Source organism: Lethenteron reissneri, chromosome 58 (assembly GCF_015708825.2).
Source record: "Lethenteron reissneri isolate LAM-NWPU_2019-01 chromosome 58, ASM1570882v1, whole genome shotgun sequence".
NCBI classification, from domain to species: domain Eukaryota; kingdom Metazoa; phylum Chordata; class Hyperoartia; order Petromyzontiformes; family Petromyzontidae; genus Lethenteron; species Lethenteron reissneri.
The window spans coordinates 906,091-928,549 of record NC_083836.1 but is presented as its reverse complement, the minus strand read 5'-3'; the positions used below and the strand labels follow the sequence as shown (position 1 = coordinate 928,549).

Below are 22,459 nucleotides of genomic sequence, written 5' to 3'. Positions count from 1 at the left end.
GTTCACAACCAAATGCCATGTGATGTGGGGGGGGGGGTGTATTTTGTGCGGTCGTTGGTGACAGGGCTGAGGCCGTCAGCTCACTGCGGTTCAATCACTCCTCAGTCTGTGGCGTCTCTACGTGAGTCTCTCTACGTGAGTGTGTGGGTCTCTATTGTGCGTGGCTGGTTTTTCCGGGCTAACGCCATCAACTCCTCACTACACTCGAGGACTCGGTTTCATCAGAGGTGGTTGTGTAGCTGCATTCAAACTCAGGTTTCTTACCTGTGCCCGTGCAGCACTCTGACCTGTGAGCCACCCGTGCAACTCACGATGTCGTGTTCCTAGCAGCGACGACAACATTGTTACTCAGTTTGTTCATCCAGGGAAGCCTCAGCTGGTAATGTAATGTAACGACATTGTAATGTAACGACAATGCAATGTAACAGTATTGTAATGTAATGTAACTGCATTATACTGTAATGTAACGCCGTGATAATATAATGTAACGATAGTGTAACGTAATATAACGATATAATCAGCTCAGGGGTACGGCAATCGGCGAGGTGGGGCCCCACGACTGTGATTTGTCTCTTGGCGCGGTCGCCCTCATCCACGTCGCCGTTACGCTCACGGTCTCGAACATCTAACGCTGTAGGGGGCACGTTGTCAAGGGGGGCCCCCGACTCGTAGCTTTGGCCACGGGGGGGGGGGCAAGGCACCCCCCTGCCTGCCCCCCAAGTCCCGAGACTCAATGGCAGGAGGGTGCTGTCAAGTTAGGGGTGTGGGGGAGTAGGGGGCGATGTTGCTGCTGCTGCTGCTGCTGTGATGCCCGTTGAGGAATTGCCAGAGGTAGTTTTTTGTTTAGCATCGGGATGTTGGGCTACGTCCAGTTTGTACATTGCTTTGTATTTTGTAGTTATGGGAGGAAACTTGAGGTGCCGGAGGAAACCCCATTGCAGAGCGAGGGGGGAGAACGCATGGAATCAGATTCACTTTAGATTTCTGTTCCATAACTTCTTACATGGCCAAGCACACGATTTTTTAAGAATTTTTTTTTTACATGAGAAGGTAAGTCGCACCGAGCTCTACAGCTCTATTTCAGAAGTCACCTGACCACAAATGAGAGCTCAGCGAAGTAACTGACAGCAGACAAACACTCTGAACGCGTGACGTTCAATCTAAACGTGGAGGATCCGGATAAAAATCCACGCGACCACGGGGAGAGAGAGAGACACGTAAACTGCAAATATACAGCAGCAGGCGTCAGGGTCGAGACCGAACCCACGAACTCCTGCATACCAGGCGAGGTAGTTAACATCTCATAGCCACCGTGATGATGATGATGATGATGAAAGAGAGAGACACGCAAACTCCAATTATACAGCAGCAGGCGTCAGAGTCGAGATCGAACCCACGACCTCCTTCATACCAGGCAAGGTAGTTAACATCTCATAGCCACCATGATCATGACACAAACTCCAATTATTCAGCAGCAGGCGTCAGGGTCGAGATCAACACGCCCCGAGTAACCTTGCTTGGACATGCTTGATCATTTAGGCCTCCATCTCTCAGCGACTCAGTCTCTGTCTTCTCAGCGCCCTAGTCGGGGCCAGCGGTGGTGGGTGGTGGTGGATGGAACCCTGTGAGCTTCTCGTTGTGAGAGGCAAGCAGCACGTGACACCGCCACGTGCTGCAAAGCACCACGCAGCAACTGCGGGGACCGCGAGAGGAGAGTCGCTTTGCACGGAGCGCACGGAGCGCAAAGCGACCCCCTCCATCATCAAGGGATTGCTCTCCCACGCCAGCTAATTGAGCCCCATCAGGCACGCAGCAGGGAGATGCGAGAGCAATGGAACTGAGAATCGCGGCCACAGATTGATGATAACACTGATGACTACGACGAGTGAACGAGAGTACTTTGTTTAGCCTGCAGAGGAGGAGGAATCCGATGAGCTATGAAGCTCTTTTCACAGATGTCCAGTCAGGGACAGGTCAGCAACCAGCCACTAGGACTCATTAGATATCCAACCAACTCGTCAACCAGCACAAAGATTCCCCAGTATAGCCTAAACAGACTGTTGGGGCAAGTGCTCGGCGCACGAGGGGGTGGGTGGCCAGCACCACGCCCGGCCGCCTTTGTCTCCCGAGCGGCGATGCTTACACACCGGACAAGGTACTCATTTTAGGCTAAGTCGATCTTGGGGAGGCCCAGGACCGGTTCAGATAATCGTCACCGGTGTTGTTTGCCGTGAGCGGGAATCGAACTCGGGTTCGCCGGATTCGTAGCGCAGCGCCCTAACCGCTGCGCCACCGCTCCCCACACCCCCCAACACCCCAGCCCCTCGGCAAGCTCCACCACCACCAGCCCACGCTGCTCTCTGGTTGGACGGCTCACCCTGGAGTCGCACACGCGCGGCGCGAATGTCATCCGCGTAAATCAGCTCGCGATCTCGCAGCGAGCCGAACTCATCACCGGCACCAACAGCAGCAGCAGCGCCAAACGTCGCTCGCTCGCTTCTCCACACGCCGAGACACGCAGAGCCACACAGAGACACGCAGAGCCACACAGAGACACGCAGATATACACAGAGACACAGGCGCACAGAGACACGCAGAGCCACACAGAGACACGCAGAGCCATACACAGAGACACGCAGAGCCACACACAGAGACACGCAGAGCCACACAGAGACACGCAGATATACACAGAGACACAGGCGCACAGACACACGCAGAGCCACACAGAGACACGCAGATATACACAGAGACACCGGCGCACAGAGACACGCGGATATACACACAGAGACACGTGCGCACAGAGAATACGGCGGCACACGGAGATACCGAGAAACGCAGAGGCACGCAGATGCATCGAGGCACATCGAGACACATGGAGACACAGTGATGCACAGAGACAGGTACACAGACACGCAGAGACACACAGAAGCATGCGGCTTCACTGAGACACACATAGACACGCAGAGGCGCACACAGACACACGGAGACACGTGGAGATACAGAGACATGCAGTGGCACATTGAGACACACGGAGGCACATAGAGACACACAGAGACACAGAGAGACATAGACACACGTAGACACAGACACACAGACACACGTAGTCACAGAAGCACACAGACACACGTAGATACAGAAGCACACAGACACACGTAGTGAGTGACAGAAGCACACAGACACACGTAGACACAGAGACACACAGACACACGTAGATACAGAAGCACACAGACACACGTAGACACAGAGACACACAGACACGTAGTCACAGAAGCACACAGACACACGTAGACACAGAGACACACAGACACACGTAGTGACAGAGACACACAGACACACGTAGACACAGAGACACACAGACACACGTAGTCACAGAAGCACACAGACACACGTAGTCACAGAAGCACACAGACACACGTAGACACAGAAGCACACAGACACACGTAGACACAAAAGCACACAGACACACGTAGTGACAAAGACACACAGACACACGTAGACACAGACACACAGACACACGTAGACACAGAGACACACAGACACACGTAGTAACAGAGACACACAGACACACGTAGACACAGACACACAGACACACGTAGACACAGAGACACACAGACACGCGTAGTGACAGAGACACACAGACACACGTAGACACAGAAGCACACAGACACACGTAGACACAGAGACACACAGACACACGTAGGCACAGAAGCACACAGACACACGTAGTGACAGAAGCACACAGACACACGTAGACATAGAGACACACAGACACACGTAGTCACAGAAGCACACAGACACGTAGACACACAGACACACGTAGACACAGAAGCACACAGACACGCGTAGTGACAGAGACACACAGACATACGTAGACACAGAGACACACGTAGACACAGAAGCACACAGACACGCGTAGTGACAGAGACACATAGACACGCGTAGACACAGAGACACACGTAGACACAGAAGCACACAGACACGCGTAGTGACAGAGACACACAGACACACGTAGACAGAGACACACGTAGACACAGAAGCACACAGACACGCGTAGTGACAGAGACACACAGACACACGTAGACACAGAGACACACGTAGACACAGAAGCACACAGACACGCGTAGTGACAGAGACACACAGACACACGTAGACACAGAGACACACGTAGACACAGAAGCACACAGACACGCGTAGTGACAGAGACACACAGACACGCGTAGAGAGATGAAGACTTCGAGAGTCGCACTCCGCGTGGAGAGCGCGGAGAGCGGCGTGCGGACAGCCGCGTGGCAGGACGCGGTGAGTTCCCTGCACGCCTCTCACCCCGCTCTGCCTCTCACCCCGCTTTGTCTCTCACCCCGCTCTGCCTCTCACCCCGCTTTGTCTCTCACCCCGCTCTGCCTCTCACCCCGCTTTGTCTCTCACCCCGCTCTGCCTCTCACCCCGCTTTGTCTCTCACCCCGCTTTGTCTCTCTCCGGGGGCACCTGGCGGCCCCCCGGAGCCTGTCTGAGATGCCTTCACATCGTCCCTGTGAGTAGCGGCGTCGTGTGCCGTGCGGAGTGCGCGGAGAACTCCCCTCTCGCGAGGCGTGCGTCTGGCGCCGGTGGCCCCCCACTCTCTCGGTGGCCCCCCACTCCCCCGGTGCCCCCCCCACTCGCCCGGTGCCCCCACTCTCTCGGTGGCCCCCCACTCGCCAGTTGGCCCCCCACTCTATCGGTGCCCCCCCCACTCGCCCGGTGCCCCCCCACTCTCTCGGTGGCCCCCCACTCGCCAGGTGGCCCCCCACTCTCTCGGTGGCCCCCCACCACGCCAGGTGGCCCCCCACTCGCCAGGTGGCCCCCCACTCGCCAGGTGGCCCCCCACTCGCTCGGGTCGATCCGGGAACAATGACAACGTTTATTCCATTTGTTTCTGACATTAATATTTTACTCATGATCATCATCATCATCCTTAATAGAGGTTTTTATGATTTAGATCGCGTAAATATATAAATGTGTCGTTAAACCCGGCACCACCCGACACAGCCAACTCGTAAGGGTTGTCACGTCAACAGAACTGTGGCCAATTCGTCACGAGTACAGCACGAACCGGTGCGTGTTGGAGAGCCAAGCCAGAACATCGTGGCCGCATTTGTTTCCACTCTTCTCTCTGTCCTGGAGGGCCAACATACTCAAGTGGTGGCCACGTCTTGCTGCCACCAATCTCTTGCGATGTCGTAGCCGTCAAGCCATTCTCTGTTCCTCATGATATTTAAATCAAACATGAATTCGCGTAAACTGCCCAGATTAAACGACATCACATCTCAGTAGCCTCCTTTAAAAAAAAGAAACCTCATAGCTTGCATTTAAAAATAGAATAATGTTCCCGTAATGTTAATCATTTTGTTTGAGTTGCATTGAGAGAGAATCTGAATGCGTGTTGTCGCCACCAGCGGAGTGGTGGTGGTGGTGGTGTGAGACCTGGTGGCCAACGGGAATCTGTAGCAGCGGCTGAACGGTCGGCGCGCCGTGAAAGTTTTTTTTTTCATGAAAACACCGCGGATTTCGCTGCGGTGGTGACACCGATCATGAATCGTTGCGCGGCAATTGCCTGCAAACAAGGCGAGTGGCGTTGGTGCGCATGGAAGGTGGCCGGATCTCGGCGGCTAAGCGGGACTGAGAGGTGCGGCTCTCAGCTGCGCCAGCTCAGCGTTCTGACCTCCGACCTCTGAGCCAGCCGGAGCCACCTCGCATTTCATCACAAATCAAAAGGGAATTTGAATGCTTTAGGCAGTGCCGAGGCAAATCAGCGACGGGTGGATGAAAGTCGTCGTGTCAGCGAGAGCACAGGACTGCAAGGACAGTAATAGTTTTTTTTTTATTAGATCACGTAAATATCTAAATGTGTCGTTAAACCCGCCACCACCCGACACAGCCAATGAGTAAAGTTCGTCACATAAACAGAACGTGCCAGTTCGTGACGAGTACAGCACACCGGTGTGTTGGAGAGGTTTTCTCTTCAAGTACTCAGATTGTAAATGTCGTGGATTTGCACCCGGCACCTCCGATTAGCACGAGTGGCTGCGTACGGTGCGAAAGAAGTTCAACAAACAGTAGTCATCATGGGCCCTCCCTTGCCAGTATTAAAACATGAGAATAGATTTTACCCTTTCTGGCAATAAAGCAATTGTTAAGATGTTAAAACACCAAACGTAAACCTTTTGCAAGGAATCATGTCTGCATTAACCACATATCCTCGTGGTGAACATGCACCACATATACCACATATACACCTATTCCTATATACAGTAGTCAGTTTAACACGTAGGAATCAGCCAGTCTTGTGTGTCGATGTGTGAGTCTGTGTCTCTGTGTGAGTCTGTGTGTCTCTGTGTGAGTCTGTGTGTCTCTGTGAGTCTGGGGGTCTCTGTGTGAGTTTGTGTGTCTCTGTGAGTCTGGGCGTCTCTGTGTGAGTCTATGGGTCAATGTGTGAGTATGTGTGTCTCTGTGTGAGTTTGTGTGTCTCTGTGTGAGTCTGTGTCTCTGTGTGAGTCTATGCGTCTCTGTGTGAGTCTGGGGGTCTCTGTGTGAGTCTGTGTCTCTGCGTGAGCCTGTGTGCCTCTTTGTGAGTCTGTGTGAGTCTGCACATGAATGATGTATGTGCTACGAGTAAGGGCCAGGTGTTTGAAACGTCACCCATTATATTCACGGTTCTCTTAAGTCCACGCAGCGTCGTTGGCTGGCGTGGTGTGTGTTGCCATTCAGTGCAGTGATCACGTGGTGTGTGTTGCCATTCACAGTGCACAGTTATCACTCACGCGCAATCCGGCTGGTTGCATCTGCATAGGACAGACGCACAAAGACAAAGATCTCCCATATAGCCTTTACCATCCTTTTGGGGCAAGTGCTGTTGGCACGCACACACGCGCGTGTTGGTACCATGCGCCCGGTGAGTAGGCGAGGCCTTGGCAGTTGTGTGCTTGTGTTTGTTTATTTTTAAACAGTTTCAGCCTTCAAGTCGAATTCCCAAGGACGACTTCCCCGCTCAGCCTGGGGCAGGTGGCGGCGAGCGAGCGCCGATTCTGTAGACTTCGCACAAACTACAACCACAACTACAACCACAACAACCACAACTACAACCACAAACACCAACCATAAACACCATCCTCCCGAGCCGGGTGCGTGCTCGTCCGCGCAGAGCAAACAGCTGGTTGTAGAAGGCTCGAGAATGAAAGTGCACTCCCCTCCCTCCCACCGCCGAGCACGCGAGTTGAATCATTGCGACAACAGAACAAGAATCTTAAAAAAAACACACAAAGATTCGTGCGTTGCGAAGAGTTCGATGAGAGGGGAGAGGTCGGAGAGTGCATGAAGTGAAGTCGAGTGAGATGAGATGGGAGGCATGGGCTGGCAGTGTCAAGCGACCTTGGACCAATGCTGGGCGAACTTCCCTCCGTAGTAGGAGTTTCTGTTATACCGCGATGGCTATTTCGGGTGTCGAGTTTACGGTGGGGCGGGGGGCGGGGGATGCATTCGAGCGGCACACAACGGGAGCACGCGGCACGATGCACAATTGGTGAAGTGTCGCTCGGAGCGCCCGCAAGGATTGCGCCCCACAGCCAGTGCTACAAATGTCGCTACGGGCTCCGCACTTTCAAGGCCCCCCGCGCCAAATGCTTTCAAGCCATCAATTCCGGTTCAGTGATTCTGCAGTTGCTCTATTACTATAGTACTATACCGCCTTCAACTTTTACGAACGACTGGGTGTTTAAGGTTAGCGATTAGTCGTATTATCTGGCTGCATAGCGAATGAAAACATACAATTACTTTACTAAGCAAGTTAAAAATTCGTGTGTTAATATTTCGTGTGTTTGTTTCGGGGCCCCTTTATAACGTCATGCTCCAGGCCCCGCACGAGTTTCACCCGGCACTGACCACGTGGCGAGGGGGCGCCGAGGCCGTGGCGGAGGTTTAATCTCTCGCGGGGGGCAAATCGGCTCCGTCTCGACCTCCCTGCGCCATCAGAGTCGTCAGCCATGGGCCCTGGCAGCCTCTCGTCGTCATCGTCGCTATCGCGCTCTCGTGGTGGACCCCCGGCTTGCTTGGCGCTACAGCACGGGCACTAACTCCCAATAACAAACAGATCAATCTTGACTCAACAAAAATAAAACTCGGCACATTGGTCAATGGCACCGTAACATTAAAAAATGATGGGGAAAAAATACCGATAACAGAGGTTTTTTGTTGCTGCTTGGGGTTAGATCGCGTAAATATAAATGTGTCGTCTAACCCGCCACCACCCGACACAGCCAATTGGTACGGGTTGTCACGTAAACAGAACGTGCCAAAAAAATATCGAAATTTGAATACGAATTTCCTGCCTAAAATATTTAAAAATTCACTAACACATGGGATCGACTTTTAATTTATTTTTAACAATAATGTCTAATAGTGTATTGTATTAGATTGCTCTGTTTTTTCTTTTTTACCTTTTCTTGTTTCATTGTATGTAATGGCAGAGATTAGGGATTTATAAAGTACAACCATAACCACAATCATATAAACAGAAATCAATTTAATAGCAATATATTGGGGGGAACATTTTGAGCATATTTTAATATTGGGGGTGATGTCCCCCCCACTAATATATTTTATAATTACGACCTTGCCGCTCACCACTGATGTTAGCCGTGGTCAGAGATCGAACTGAGGACGCCAGCACCCCGTGCTCGCTCACCGCTGTGACGACACCGCTCGTAATAATGATACCGTATCGCTTAAAGTGATCGCCGATTACATTACAACGAAAGTATTGAAATACTCCAGCACCAGCTGCGTCATCGTGGGAAGTGCCACGCGCAGATTACGGGGGTCAACCTGCCCACGACCATCAGTGGGAACATCAATCGCGTTAAGACGGGGGTCGCGACCCCAAACGTCAGCCAATTGTATATGCAAATATTGTTGTTGTTGTTGTTCTCTTGAACATGTAAATAGCGTTGTCAACCCACTGCTGGACGATTGGTGAAGATGGATTGGTGAAGATGGATTGGTGAAGACGGATTGGTGAAGATGGATTGGTGAAGACGGATTGGTGAAGATGGATTGGTGAAGATGGATTGGTGAAGATGGAATGGTGAAGATGGATTGGTGAAGATGGATTGGTGAAGATGGATTGGTGAAGATGGATTGGTGAAGACGGATTGGTGAAGATGGATTGGTGAAGACGGATTGGTGAAGATGGATTGGTGAAGATGGATTGGTGAAGATGGATTGGTGAAGATGGATTGGTGAAGACGGATTGGTGAAGATGGATTGGTGAAGATGGATTGGTGAAGATGGATTGGTGAAGATGGATTGGTGAAGATGGATTGGTGAAGACGGATTGGTGAAGATGGATTGGTGAAGATGATTGGTGAGATGGATGTGAAGATGGATTGGTGAAGATGGATTGGTGAAGATGGATTGGTGAAGATGGATTGGTGAAGATGGATTGGTGAAGATGGATTGGTGAAGACGGATTGGTGAAGATGGATTGGTGAAGACGGATTGGTGAAGATGGATTGGTGAAGATGGATTGGTGAAGATGGATTGGTGAAGATGGATTGGTGAAGACGGATTGGTGAAGATGGATTGGTGACGATGGATTGGTGAAGATGGAATGGTGAAGATGGAAGCACGGTGCACTAAAGGATTCTGACCTGTGGATCGCTGTCCCTAAGCAGCACCTGGTGTATGCATTCGCGGGCACCCATCCAGGCCCTATCCGAGGTCAAACACCGCTTAGCTTCTGTGCGTAAACACAAGACGCAATCTACACGACCCACAGCACCCACAGTGAGTCCAGCCAAAGTAAAGATCCCCCGGATAGCCTGAACAAGACTGTTGGGGCAAGTGCCTTTAGCGAGCGGCACCACGGCCGGCCGCCTTTGTCACCCCACGTTTGATGTTTGCACACCGCACCAGGTACTCATTTAAGGCTGAGTCGGCGTAAAGGGAGGGTCAAGCCCGGTTCAGATATTCATCGCTGATGTTGGATTAATGAATGAACACACAAAAGAAAGATCCCCCCCTATAACCTTAACAGAATGTTGGGGCAAGTGCTGTTAGCGAGCACATCTGAAGGCCGCAACGACACACGAGGGGTGGGTGGCCAGCACCACGCCCGACCGCCTTTGTCTCCCCTAGTGGAGATGTTTACACATCGCAGCAAGTACTCATTTGAGGCTGAGTCGACCTTGGGGAGGCCCAGTGCCGGTTCAGATAATCGTCACCGATGTTGGTCATGAGCGGGAATAGTGCAATTCTGGCTATCGCCTGATGAGGCTGGTTGTAATCACCAGCGAAACGTCGGACTCGAGTTGTAAATGTTGTGGGTTTACTCTCCAACACACAATCAGTTAGTGCTGAACTAGTAACCAATTCATCTACACTATGGGGACCTCATTTGCCAGTAAAATATATAAAGGTGTCAGTTTTGTTGCCAGATAGAAGGGTAAAGAACCAATTATAGTAACCAATTGGCACGGGGAGACAAAGGCGGTCGCCCGTCGTGGAATTGACGGCCACACCACCCCCGCCGCAGCTGGGCCGTCTCCAGCCCTCGCGCGTGCTCGCTAGCAGCACTCTGCCCAACAGCTTCTGGAGGCTACACGGGGGAACTTTATACGCGTGGCTGTGAGCGTGCCGGTCATCTCAGTCAGCCAACCCACGTGACCTCCCTGCCCGCGAGCCTTCGACACTTCACGTGGCCTCGAGGTGCACCGCACCTGGCACAAGCGCCGTGGTGGTTGGTGTTGTGCGTTTGCTCGCACGTGGTGGGTGTCTTCGGCACTGGGGAGACAAAGGCGGCCGGGCGTGGTGCTGGCCGTCTACCACCCTCGTGTGGTGAGGGGTGGAGACGGGGGGAGGGGGTGAGGGGTGGAGACAGGGGGAGGGGTGAGGGGTGGAGACAGGGGGGAGGGGTGAGGGGTGGAGACAGGGTGAGGGGTGGAGACAGGGGGAGGGGTGGAGACAGGGGGAGGGGTGGAGACAGGGGGGAGGGGGTGAGGGGTGGAGACAGGGGGTAGGGGGTGGGGACGGGGGGAGGGTGGAGGGGGAGTTGATGGATAAAGGAAGCGAAGGAGGCAGGGAGGGAGGAATGGAGGGGGGCAGGAGGGGAAGCAAGAGGGGAGGAAGAGAGAGGAGAGATGGAGGGAGGGAGGGAGGCGCTGGCGAGGGGGAAGGGAAGGCGGGAGGATGTGGTGGGGGAGCTGCGCTCTGCAGCGGCAGCAGCGGCGGCGGTGGAACCCCCGAGCCGCGCTGCTGAGCGCCGCTCGGTGCCTCCACCTCCACCCAGCACGAGCCCCTCTCCCCCCACAATCCCCCAGTCCCTGGCGAGGCGAGTGGCGGTGGTAGGAGACCCTGGGGCCCAGTGAGTGGCTCTCCGGCTCCCCGCGGGCTCCGTGGCTCCCCTCTCGCCATGGCCGCGCGCTCGCCGCGGCTCTGCTCGAGGCGCGCTGAGTGTGCACCCTGCGGCCCCTTCTCTGCGCAGGAGGGGAGATTCTCATCGCCCGCTCGCGACTTCTCCCTGAGCTACCAGCACCACCAGCAACAGCTTCACCGCCACCACCAGCAGCATGAGCAGCAGCAGCAGCATCAGCATCCTCATCATCAGCTGCACGCCGCTGCTGCTGCTCCGGAGAGCGGCCTCCTCGCTGACGACTCTTCTGAGAGCGAGACGGAGAGTTCGTCCCATCACGACCACGACCACCACCATCACCACCACCAGCCGAAGCTCATCCGTAAGGTGTCCACCTCGGGCCAAATCCGCAGCAAGGTACCGACTGTGAATAATCGCCCTGCAGCACTTAGACACTCACATGCAGTACTTAGACATCCACATGCAGCACTTAGACACTCACATGCAGCACTTAGACATCCACATGCAGCACTTAGACACTCACACGCAGCACTTAGACATTCACACGCAGCACTTAGACATTCACACGCAGCACTTACACTCACATGCAGCACTTAGACACTCACATGCAGCACTTAGACACTCACATGCAGCACTTAGACACTCACATGCAGCACTTAGACACTCACACGCAGCACTTAGACACTCACACGCAGCACTTAGACACTCACATGCAGCACTTAGACACTCACACGCAGCACTTAGACACTCACATGCAGCACTTAGACACTCACATGCAGCACTTAGACATCCACATGCAGCACTTAGACACTCACATGCAGCACTTAGACATCCACATGCAGCACTTAGACACTCACACGCAGCACTTAGACATTCACACGCAGCACTTAGACATTCACACGCAGCACTTAGACACTCACATGCAGCACTTAGACACTCACATGCAGCACTTAGACACTCACATGCAGCACTTAGACACTCACACGCAGCACTTAGACACTCACACGCAGCACTTAGACACTCACATGCAGCACTTAGACACTCACATGCAGCACTTAGACACTCACACGCAGCACTTAGACACTCACATGCAGCACTTAGACACTCACATGCAGCACTTAGACACTCACATGCAGCACTTAGACATTCACACGCAGCACTTAGACACTCACATGCAGCACTTAGACACTCACATGCAGCACTTAGACACTCACACGCAGCACTTAGACACTCACACGCAGCACTTAGACATTCACATGTAGCACTTAGACATTCACATGCAGCACTTAGACATTCACACGCAGCACGTAGACATTCACACGCAGCACTTAGACATTCACACGCAGCACTTAGACATTCACACGCAGCACTTAGACATTCACACGTAGCACTTAGACATTCACACGTAGCACTTAGACACTCACATGCAGCACTTAGACACTCACACGTAGCACTTAGACACTCACATGCAGCACTTAGACACTCACACGCAGCACTTAGACATTCACATGCAGCACTTAGACACTCACACGCAGCACTTAGACACTCACATGCAGCACTTAGACACTCACACGCAGCACTTAGACACTCACATACAGCACTTAGACACTCACATGCAGCACTTAGACACTCACATGCAGCACTTAGACACTCACATGCAGCACTTAGACACTCACATGCAGCACTTAGACACTCACATGCGATTGCGATTTGCGATTACATTCTTTTTTAAGACAAGCTTCAGTTCAATTTTCACTGTGTAATAGATTAAAAACATGTGATGGAGCATTACCACATGATACCATCAAAATAACACATTCCTGCGGAGGGAGCTGGTAGGAACGTTGGGTTGCTCGGTCAATGGCCAGGGTCAACGGCGGCGTGGTGTATTCCGCAAATCTGGCCGACTGTAAGGGCGGGCACAAGCCGGCGTGAGTAGGTTAAACGTTGAGTTTTATAAGGGCACCACGGGGTGACCAGCCCCTCCCCACCCAGCCCCACCCAGCCCCTCCCCTCCCACGCCCCACCCCCCACCCAGCCCCTCCCCACCCTCCCCACCCAGCCCCTCCCCTCTCCACCCAGCCCACCCCTCCCATTTTTGATGCACGACGGGCGGACGGACACAATAATCCCCTGTGGGCTGGTGTAACCAGGAGGTTCCTACCAGTATGAACTGCTCTATATATTCTAATGCAATGATGAGAACTTAACATATATGAATTGCTTCCAACATGTATTTATTAAAATGTTTTAATTGAAATAGAACAATCAAACATAGAACAATTGTTAAGTTAAATAAATAAAGTTATAATAATAAATAAAACAATTCCAATAAGAAAAGAAAATGATTTTTCAAATCGCAAGAAATCGCAGCCCTTGCGATTGGCTAATCGCATTGCTTCAAATTTCGATTTTAACTCGATTAATCGATTTTAACTCGATGAATCGTTCAGCCCTACTTCCTACCCCCTTCCAAGACGTACCGGGCAGCGTGGAAGAGCAGGCCAAGTACTCCTCCGAGATCCTTCCGCAGGCAGCGGGAGCGAGTAACACGCTGCAGTGACTCCATCCAGCAGTGGATTTGTCGTGGCTGATGATTCGTATTTGACGGCCCCTTCTTTTGGATCGAGCCCATTACTGGACGAGGGTCGAACTGACAATGCCGCGTCCCTTGAGCAAACTTCCCTTGAGCATACTTCACCACGCTGGTCGGCGCGTGTTGGTGACAGGCCCAGGACCGGTCCGAGCTCGCACTCGCCACTCAATGCAAGTCGTGCTCTGTGCTGCTCATAGCGCAGTGCGCTAACCGTTGCGCCACCGCTCCATACCCGTACACACAGTGCACACAGCACGCACGCAGTATAAACACCGCACACACACAGTACGCACTTTACACACACAGTACACACACAGTACACGTGTTACACACAGAGTACACACGCGGTACACACACGACACGCAGTACACACATTACACACACAGTCGACACACCGTACACACACACACACAATATTTCTGCATCTGAGTGGATTAACCCCGCATAGTAAGAGCGCGTCTGTGGGTAGAAACACGCGAGTCGCGGGTGCGCGAACCGGCACGGAGCGTGTGAAACCTGCAGGGTGACATTTGTTGCTGTGTTTGATCCTTGATGTTTGTTTCATTTTCACCAATATATTACACAGCCATTCGACACATACATCTTAATTATTGGCAATGCAGTATGTTTCATGGAGTAAGGCAATTGGCATATACATCACGTTTAAGTATTAACAATATACGGTATATTATAGAAGACGCATTATCAACAACAACATATTACACATGTAAATATTAAATACGTTGTATTGTACTGTTGTACCCTTACTTTTGCCACCATGGTGTGTATGTACGTTGAACTTCTTTCGCACCGTACGTAGCCAACCACGATACACACGCAACGACAGCTCATACGAATCGTGGCAGTAGGAATGCTGAAAATAAATAAATAAACTCTCCAGTCGCAGTGTGGCGACTGCGGTCATCCAGAACAGAGCACGTTGTGCTGCTAGCGCGGTGGGCAGCAGAGGGCGGTACAGCAAGTAGGTGCGTAAGCCCCAGGTGCCTCCCCACACAAAGGTCAACATCACTCGTTACCAATTTAATTCTTGGCCGAACGCCGCAGTGTGACAGGGCCCTCCTCAAAAATGAGTCTGGAGAGTCACCGAGACTCGCCGGGAGGAAATCCGATGAGCTATAAAGCTTCGATTTAAAGCTTCTTTCGTGACTGCAGGGATTCATCGTCTTGGTTCCTTCGGTAAAGTCACGTAGAAGGGAAGTAATAAAATAATAAAAATAAAACATAATAAAATACAATTCTCACGACGTTTCGGCCACAACGCAAGCAGCCGTCCTCAGGTAAAAACCAGGTCTGTCGAGGCGACAGCGTCTGAATGAAACAGAAACACGAGCTTGGAGCATATATATAAGCAAATTCTTTTGTCAAGGCGCCCTTTCCCCCCCTTCCAACCCAGCTTATATATATGCTCCGAAGCTCGAGTGCTGTTTCATTCAGACGCTGTCGCCTCGACAGACCTGGTTTTCACCTGAGGACGGCTGCTTGGGTTGTGGCCGAAATGTGAGAATTATTTTATTATCTTTTATTTTTATTATTTTATTACTTCCCTTCTACATGACTTTACCGAAAGAACCAAGAAGATGAGCTATAAAGCTCTTTTCACGGGACCTTTAACCTCCGCTTTGAAGCGGACGGCGTGTACGGTAGTCGTGTCTTTAGTGGCTATAACACCGGCAGTATTAACCAGGGCGGCTGCTGCACTCGAACCGTCAGCCGCTACAACGGGCGGTGATCACTCTACCGCTGCACATCTCCAACACCTACTTTCCTCGGGACTCGAGGAGAGCGTCAACTGAGTGGATATTATATTCCTGGTTCTTTCGGTAAAGTCACGTAGAAGGGAAATAATTAAATAATAAAAATATTAACAATAAAATTCTCACGACGTTTCGACTGCAACACAAGCAATCATCATCAGGTGTGAAATCCACAGCAAGAAAATTATAAAAAAGTGGCGTTTTTTTTCTTAACGTCAGCACCACGGACAGCGATTTGGCTGTTGGTCAGATGGACGAGTCCATCTATGTTCGGAAAAGAGGAGGGGGGAGAGGAAGAGAATGGAATGCGGTCTGAAAGTCACCGTCAGCGTGAACACAATCAATTAAGATCCGAAATGGTTTATCAAATCCTTCCAATGATTGCTAAGCCAGAATCCATCTTCTCGGTTGAAATTGTCTCTGTGTTTGTATATGTGGATAGCCTCATGAACGAATCTCTCATGGTAGCCAGATGGCTTGCAGAGGACTTCTGTCTTGGAGAAGTCAATGGCATGTGAGCCCACTGAATTGTAACAGTGATCTGCCACGGCTGAGGTGTTGGTCCTACCGTGTTTTAGGTCTGCTTTGTGCTCACGGATGCGGTCCGAGACATGTCGTTTGATTTCTCCAATGTAACTGCTACCACAGAGGCAAAACTCGGTTTGTAGACGCCAGGGTACTGTATCTCCGGAATCACATCTTTTACAGACGGAACCAGATCACGGATTTTATGTAATGTGTTGAATCGGACCTGGATCTTGTGTTTATTCAAGATTTTGGAGATCTTTTTTGTGATCCCCGCAATGTATGGTAAGGTGATGGTTTTGAATGGCTCCTCAAGAGGGTCCTTCTTGATGGTTGGAGTGATGGCTTTGCGAATTGTGTAGTCGGAGTAACCATTAGCCTTAAGAGCTTGGTGTACGTGCTTGAGTTCACTGGCAATGTATTCCTGGTCAGAGATGCATTGGGCTCTATGGTACAGAGTCTTGATGAGGGAATTCTTCTGGGATGGATGGTGGTGGGAATCCTGTTTCAGGTAAGCATCCGTATGGGTGGCTTTCCTGTAGACAGAGTGGCTCATTGAACCATCAGGTCTCTTTTTTATTAGGACATCCAAAAAAGGTAGCTTACCATCTTTTTCGACTTCCATGGTGAATCTGATGGCTGGGTGTATGGAATTGACGTGGTCGAGGAATTGGTCTAGAGCAGGCCGGCCATTTGGCCAGATGACAAAAGTGTCATCCACGTACCTCTTCCATAAGGTTGGGCGCAAAGTGGCAGTCTGGATGGCGTCAGTCTCAAATTTCTCCATGAAGATGTTGGCTACAACCGGAGATAGGGGGGAGCCTATTGGGGTGCCCTCAGGTTGTTTGTAGAAAGTTCTATTCCAAGTGAAGCATGTATTGGTTAAGCAGTGTCTCACCAGGGGGGGGTACCCCAGCATTCAGTCCTTGATGAACCAAGTTTTCAATGATTGCGATGGTGTCAGGTACAGGAACTTTGGTGAATAAGGAAACTACATAAAAACTGACAAGCAGGTCGTCTGGGGACAGGGAAATACCCTTGATTATCGATCCCAGGTGAGTAGAGCTTAGTACCGCAGAGGTGGTTTTTCCAGTGAAAGGCCGCAGGATTTCAGACAAAAACGAGCCAGTTTATAGGTGGGGGAGTAGATAGTAGAGACAATGTGACTAAGGGGTGTATCTTTATGTATCTTTTGTAAACCATATAATCTTGGTGGCCTGGCAGCAGAAGGTTTCAACGAGAACTGTTTGGTTTGATCAATTAATGCGGTTGAATCAGAAATGATTTTGTTGGTTTGTATGACGAGGCTGTTGGTGTATAGCTGCCATCGTTGAGTAATTCTTGAATTTTGTTATATTCTATTCTATCCATGATGACAGTGGCATTGCCCTTGTCGGCTGAGAGGATGACAATGTCATCCCTCTTTTTTATTTATATAATTAAAAATGCTCATCTTTGCTGATGTTGCTAGCTGGCATCTTAGCGTGTTTGAGGGTTGCAGCGATTTCAGATCTTGCTACGTCTGCAGCGATGTGACCCAGGCCCTTGAGAGGCACGTCTACTCTGGCAATTATATCATTAACTGGTATGTGTCCAGGTGTGACTGCAAAGTTTAGCCCTTTAGCTAAAACGGATTTCAGACCATCGGAAAGAAAACTGTTACTGCGATGAATTACGACTTTGTTAACGTCTAGCTTTTTGGTGTGTGGGTCCGGTCTTTTGTTGAAGAGGAGGTTAAATTTGGAAATCAAGTTGTCCTTACATTTGGTCGACATAGTGGCAGCTGAAGAGGCAGTCATATTGTCTACATGTTCCCAATCCGATGTGGACATTGTTGCCTTCAATGATAAGTGTGATTTGTAGAGTGTCTTGTCTAACTGATCTAGTTCGGTGCATATAAGTCAGATTTTCTCTAAGATAAGAGCTAAGCTAGTTCTGGAAAAAAATTCGTTTTGCATTAGAAGAAGTTACAGCAGCAGAGGTCAATGTAAATGCGATTGGTATTACCCCAAAGTCGCGGCATATCTTCAGAAAGGTAAGAGACTCGATCAGCTGAGCCTTCTTATCCCGGAGTTTGTTGAAGGATCTCAAAGCTATGTGGAAAAGTTTTCGTGACTGCAGGGATATTTGAGTGGATATTATTGCCATTTTCTCTGGATCGTGGGGGTGCCTCTTATTGTCATGAGCGTCTTATGATCCCGAGAACGCGCTAAGGCACGCGTACACACCAGCGGTAGTCACAGCACATTGGTTCAGGACGACCCAGAGGTCAGATTGACCCAGCATGTTACCAAGTCTTCATTAAAAACTATTTCTAAAACTATTTCTTATTTTACGAGGCAAGGCCCACTGATCTGTGTGGATCTTTTTCAGAAGCGACCTGGCTGCCACAAATCATAGCTCAACGAAGTGGCTTATCACGCGGAAATTTACAGCAGCCAAATACTCTGATCTATACAATCTATAACGGACGCTGCTATCATCGTGAAATCTTGTGACGGACGACGTATCCCAGGATCGCCCTGAAGGCCTCGGCCTGGCGTGTCACGCAATCTGTGGTACCCTGGGGTCAAATTTCGTTGGTGGCTTATTGTATTAAAATTGTTCGTCTGGCATCTTAACCACAACGCCATCGCGCCGCCGCCGCCGTGGCTCGGTATCTGCTCGCTCTCGCCGAGCGAGGACGACTCCAGAGACGCCAGGAGGAGGTGGACCACAGACGTGCGGCACGCGCAGCAGCAGCCGGGCGGTGAGCGCCGGCGCTGCCAACAATTGCCTAAGTTCTACGGTCCTTCGTTCGTGCAGATGTTTTCAGCCAATTAATGAGCGTTCAGACACGTCGGAGGGAACCGGAGAAAACTGACGCGTGCGAGGGGGCAACACTATATCCCGTGAAGAAGGGACGGACGTCAGCCCACACTTTGCTCTGCTGCATTCCAGAGCACGGCCGCTCTTCGGCGCCCACGGCAAGGGAGTTTCGCGACACATTGCAATCTGTGTGTGGTCCGCCAACCCTCGCTGCCTCCACAGTGCTCGATTACAGACCACTTGCGTGGCCACCGCCATCCATTGCCGTGAGACGGAGGAGCGTCTCTTGGAGTGAGCAGCGCACCACCCTGTGCAGCCGACGACGGTGATGCCGCGTGACGATCCCAACGCGTCGTGACATTTCGATGCGCAACTCTTCCCCTTCCGCTGTGCTATTGCGAGCCGCCAGGCACGCGCAGCAAAGGTCAACGTTTACACATTTTTCATTTCAGGGGGAGGACAAGGCAATTTATTTGTACGCGGTGGTGCTATGTACAGGTTGGCCCAAAATTCAGGACACGTCGGGTTATCACATTGACATTAACCCTGGCATTAAACATTTTAATCGTTAATTCTTGAAGTTAATATTGTATCTGTTAACACTTCATATATATTTGCCTTCTTCCTGTGGGATCAGTGCTCTGACGCAGCTTTTGCTCATTTGGGGGGCGTCCCAGCCACCTGAGGCCACTGCCTCTCCAGCTTGGGCACTCGCACGGCAACTCGAGTCTGCACAGATGCCATCGTCATCATCATTATTATTTTCAAAGGGCAGCTGCCCGCACGTTGCAACGATCAACACAGAAAGAGGTGGCATTTTACGATGCAGCCTCAAGTGATGTCTTGTTACCATTTACATAAACTCGGATGAACAAGACTTAGGTGGAGGCCACCGTTGCAGTCGATGAGTTCTTGTGCAGAGGAACGTCTCTTGCAGCGAGCAGTGCACCACCCTGTGTCACGGAGCGGCCGCCACCACCACCGCGTGAAGGAGGCGTGGGGCGGTCAGCGCCGTGCCCGCGCCCGGCTTTGCCCGCCGAGGTTTCGGCCGAAGCGAGCGCGTCCGCTCGGATTTGTTGCGCCGTGCTTCACGGCGCGGGGCGGCTCGTTGGGTTGACCCGGGCGACCCCCGGGGCGAGGCGACTCGTCCACGTGGCCCGTGTCGGGGCGCGTGGCCGCCGGGGACCAATCGCCGGCGTCTCCTTTCGGACGGGCCAGTCCGGGACACCGTTCCGGGAAATGATTTTGGCCGCGCCACGTCCATCTCGCCTTTATTTGTCCTCGTGGATTGTATTAACCTGTTCGTAGGCTTATAGGATTATTGGGTAAATAATAACGATGTAGAATTACGACGGACAGCTGTGCCTTGTATTCTAGCGGTGGGGCCTGATGCCGATAACCCGTATTCCCTGACTCTACCAGCTGAGCAGCGATTCGGAAACATCGAGTGACAAATTAAGTCGAGGCGCTGCAACGCAGTAGGGCAGCACCACTGATAGCGCTGCAGGGAAGAAGCAACAACGCTTCTTCAATCGAGCGACGTTCTAAGAAAAGCCAATGCGTTGGTATTCGCGGTTGTGCTGTGTGGCTGTCCCGTGGTGCACGGTGGCTATGAGATGTTAACTCCCTCGCCTGGTATACAGGAGGTCGTGGGTTCGATCCCGACTCTGATGCCTTATTTATATTTGGAGTTTGCGTCTCTCTCATCATGAACACGGTGGCTAGGAGATGTTAACTACCTCGCCTGGTGTACAGGAGGGCGTGGGTTCGATCCCGACCCTGACGCCTGCTGCTGTATATTTGGAGTTTGCGTCTCTCTCTCTCTCTCATCATCATCATGGTGGCTAGGAGATGTTAACTCCCTCGCCTGGTATACAGGAGGTCGTGGGTTCGATCCCGACTCTGACGCCTGCTGCTGTATATTTGGCGTTTGCATGTTCTCCCCGTGGTTTTTCTCCGGGTCCTCTGGTTTTTCCCTCCACGTTTAGAATCAACACCACGCGTCTAGAGGATTTGGCTCCTGCTATACATTTTACGTAATAAGCCACTTCGCTGAGCTATCATTTGTGGCCAGGTCACTTTTGAAAAATAATTACATAGCTCAGTGGCCCTATCTGGTAACATCAAAAGTTTACAGTTGTTCAGGTTGTGCCGTGTGCTGTTCGGCACTGAATGAATTTAGTTTCTGCAGAAGCACGTGGAGCGAAACGTCGGACATTGTGCCGAACTACTCGTGCGCTACGACGAGAATGTACGCATTGGAAGGTTATCGGAACGTGGGAGGGAGTTCCAAAGCCAGCAAATAAGATCCAACACCGTTCTTGAGTCGAGCTGGGTTATAGGAACTCGATCAGGGGATAATTAAGCATATTCACAGTGCCATTATGAAGATATGCTATATGCAGCAGCATGCGTAATGCCAATTGAGTAATTTGCAGGTAGTTATTCTGCGGCGTGGTGTTTCGGCCAACAGCAGTGGCATTGTGTGGCCTCATTCGGAGGAAACCAGTGGGCCCGGAATAACCCGCGGCGCAGAGCAGGGGCAGGGGACGACGATCAGAGTGCACAGAGACGGCGCGCCAGAGTCGGGAGTCGAACCTGGGAACGCGAGTGTTGGGGGGGTGAAGGGGGGGGGGAGAGGGGGGGTGGGTGGAGAGGGGGGGTCAGTCGCGTGACGTCACGGCGTTCAGGGGGTCGCGGACCCTTCTCCTGCTCCTGGCGCTCTGTCAACCTCGCGGTTAAATCATCCCGCGACCGTGACGCCATCTCCACCACCTCCTCCTCCACCGCCTCCACCCCCTTCCTCCTCCACCTCCTCCACCTCCTCCTCCACCACCTCTTCCACCTCCTCCTCCACCTCCTCCACCACCGCCTCCACCCCCTTCCTCCTCCCTCCCGAGCTCCGCCAGGCGCTAAAGATAGCGTGCGCGTGAGAACGGCGCGCGGGGAAGCGTCGCGTCCGCGTCTCGAGAAGCAGGCGCGCGCGTGGAGGCGGGCGGCGAGGAGGAGTCGCAGGCTCGAGGTTTAAAACGGGACGGCTTTGGCTGCTTGTCCGAACAAATATTTAGACGGCGAGGGGGGGGGGGACGGTGGGAGCGGGGGGGGGTAGCGCAGCCTTCGGAACGCCTTTGTTGTTTCTAGATTTGAAGCTTTCGTGACTGCAAGTATTCATATTCTTAGGTTTTTTCGGTAAAGTCACGTAGGTAAAAAAGCAAGCGTGCTGTGACGGTTCCACCTGAAGACGGAAGCTTGTATTGCCTCCGAAACGTCGTGATTTGATTTTTATTTTACTTTCATTAATTTTAATTTTATTTTTTTTGCCGTTGTTGTTGTTTGTGCGCTCAAGCAGACAAG

At 51.7% G+C, this 22,459-nt stretch overlaps 1 protein-coding gene across 1 annotated transcript in view; it reads left to right on the top strand.

The window, feature by feature from the left end:
* Positions 1–11,282: 11,282 nt before the first annotated feature.
* Positions 11,283–22,459, top strand: part of LOC133357639 (diacylglycerol kinase delta-like) — a 75,917-nt gene continuing 64,740 nt past the window's right edge. The window contains exon 1 of the mRNA XM_061575704.1: positions 11,283–11,797. Within this exon, the coding sequence (XP_061431688.1) occupies positions 11,441–11,797 (357 nt within the window). The 5' untranslated portion in view covers positions 11,283–11,440. The remainder of the gene's footprint in view (positions 11,798–22,459) is intronic.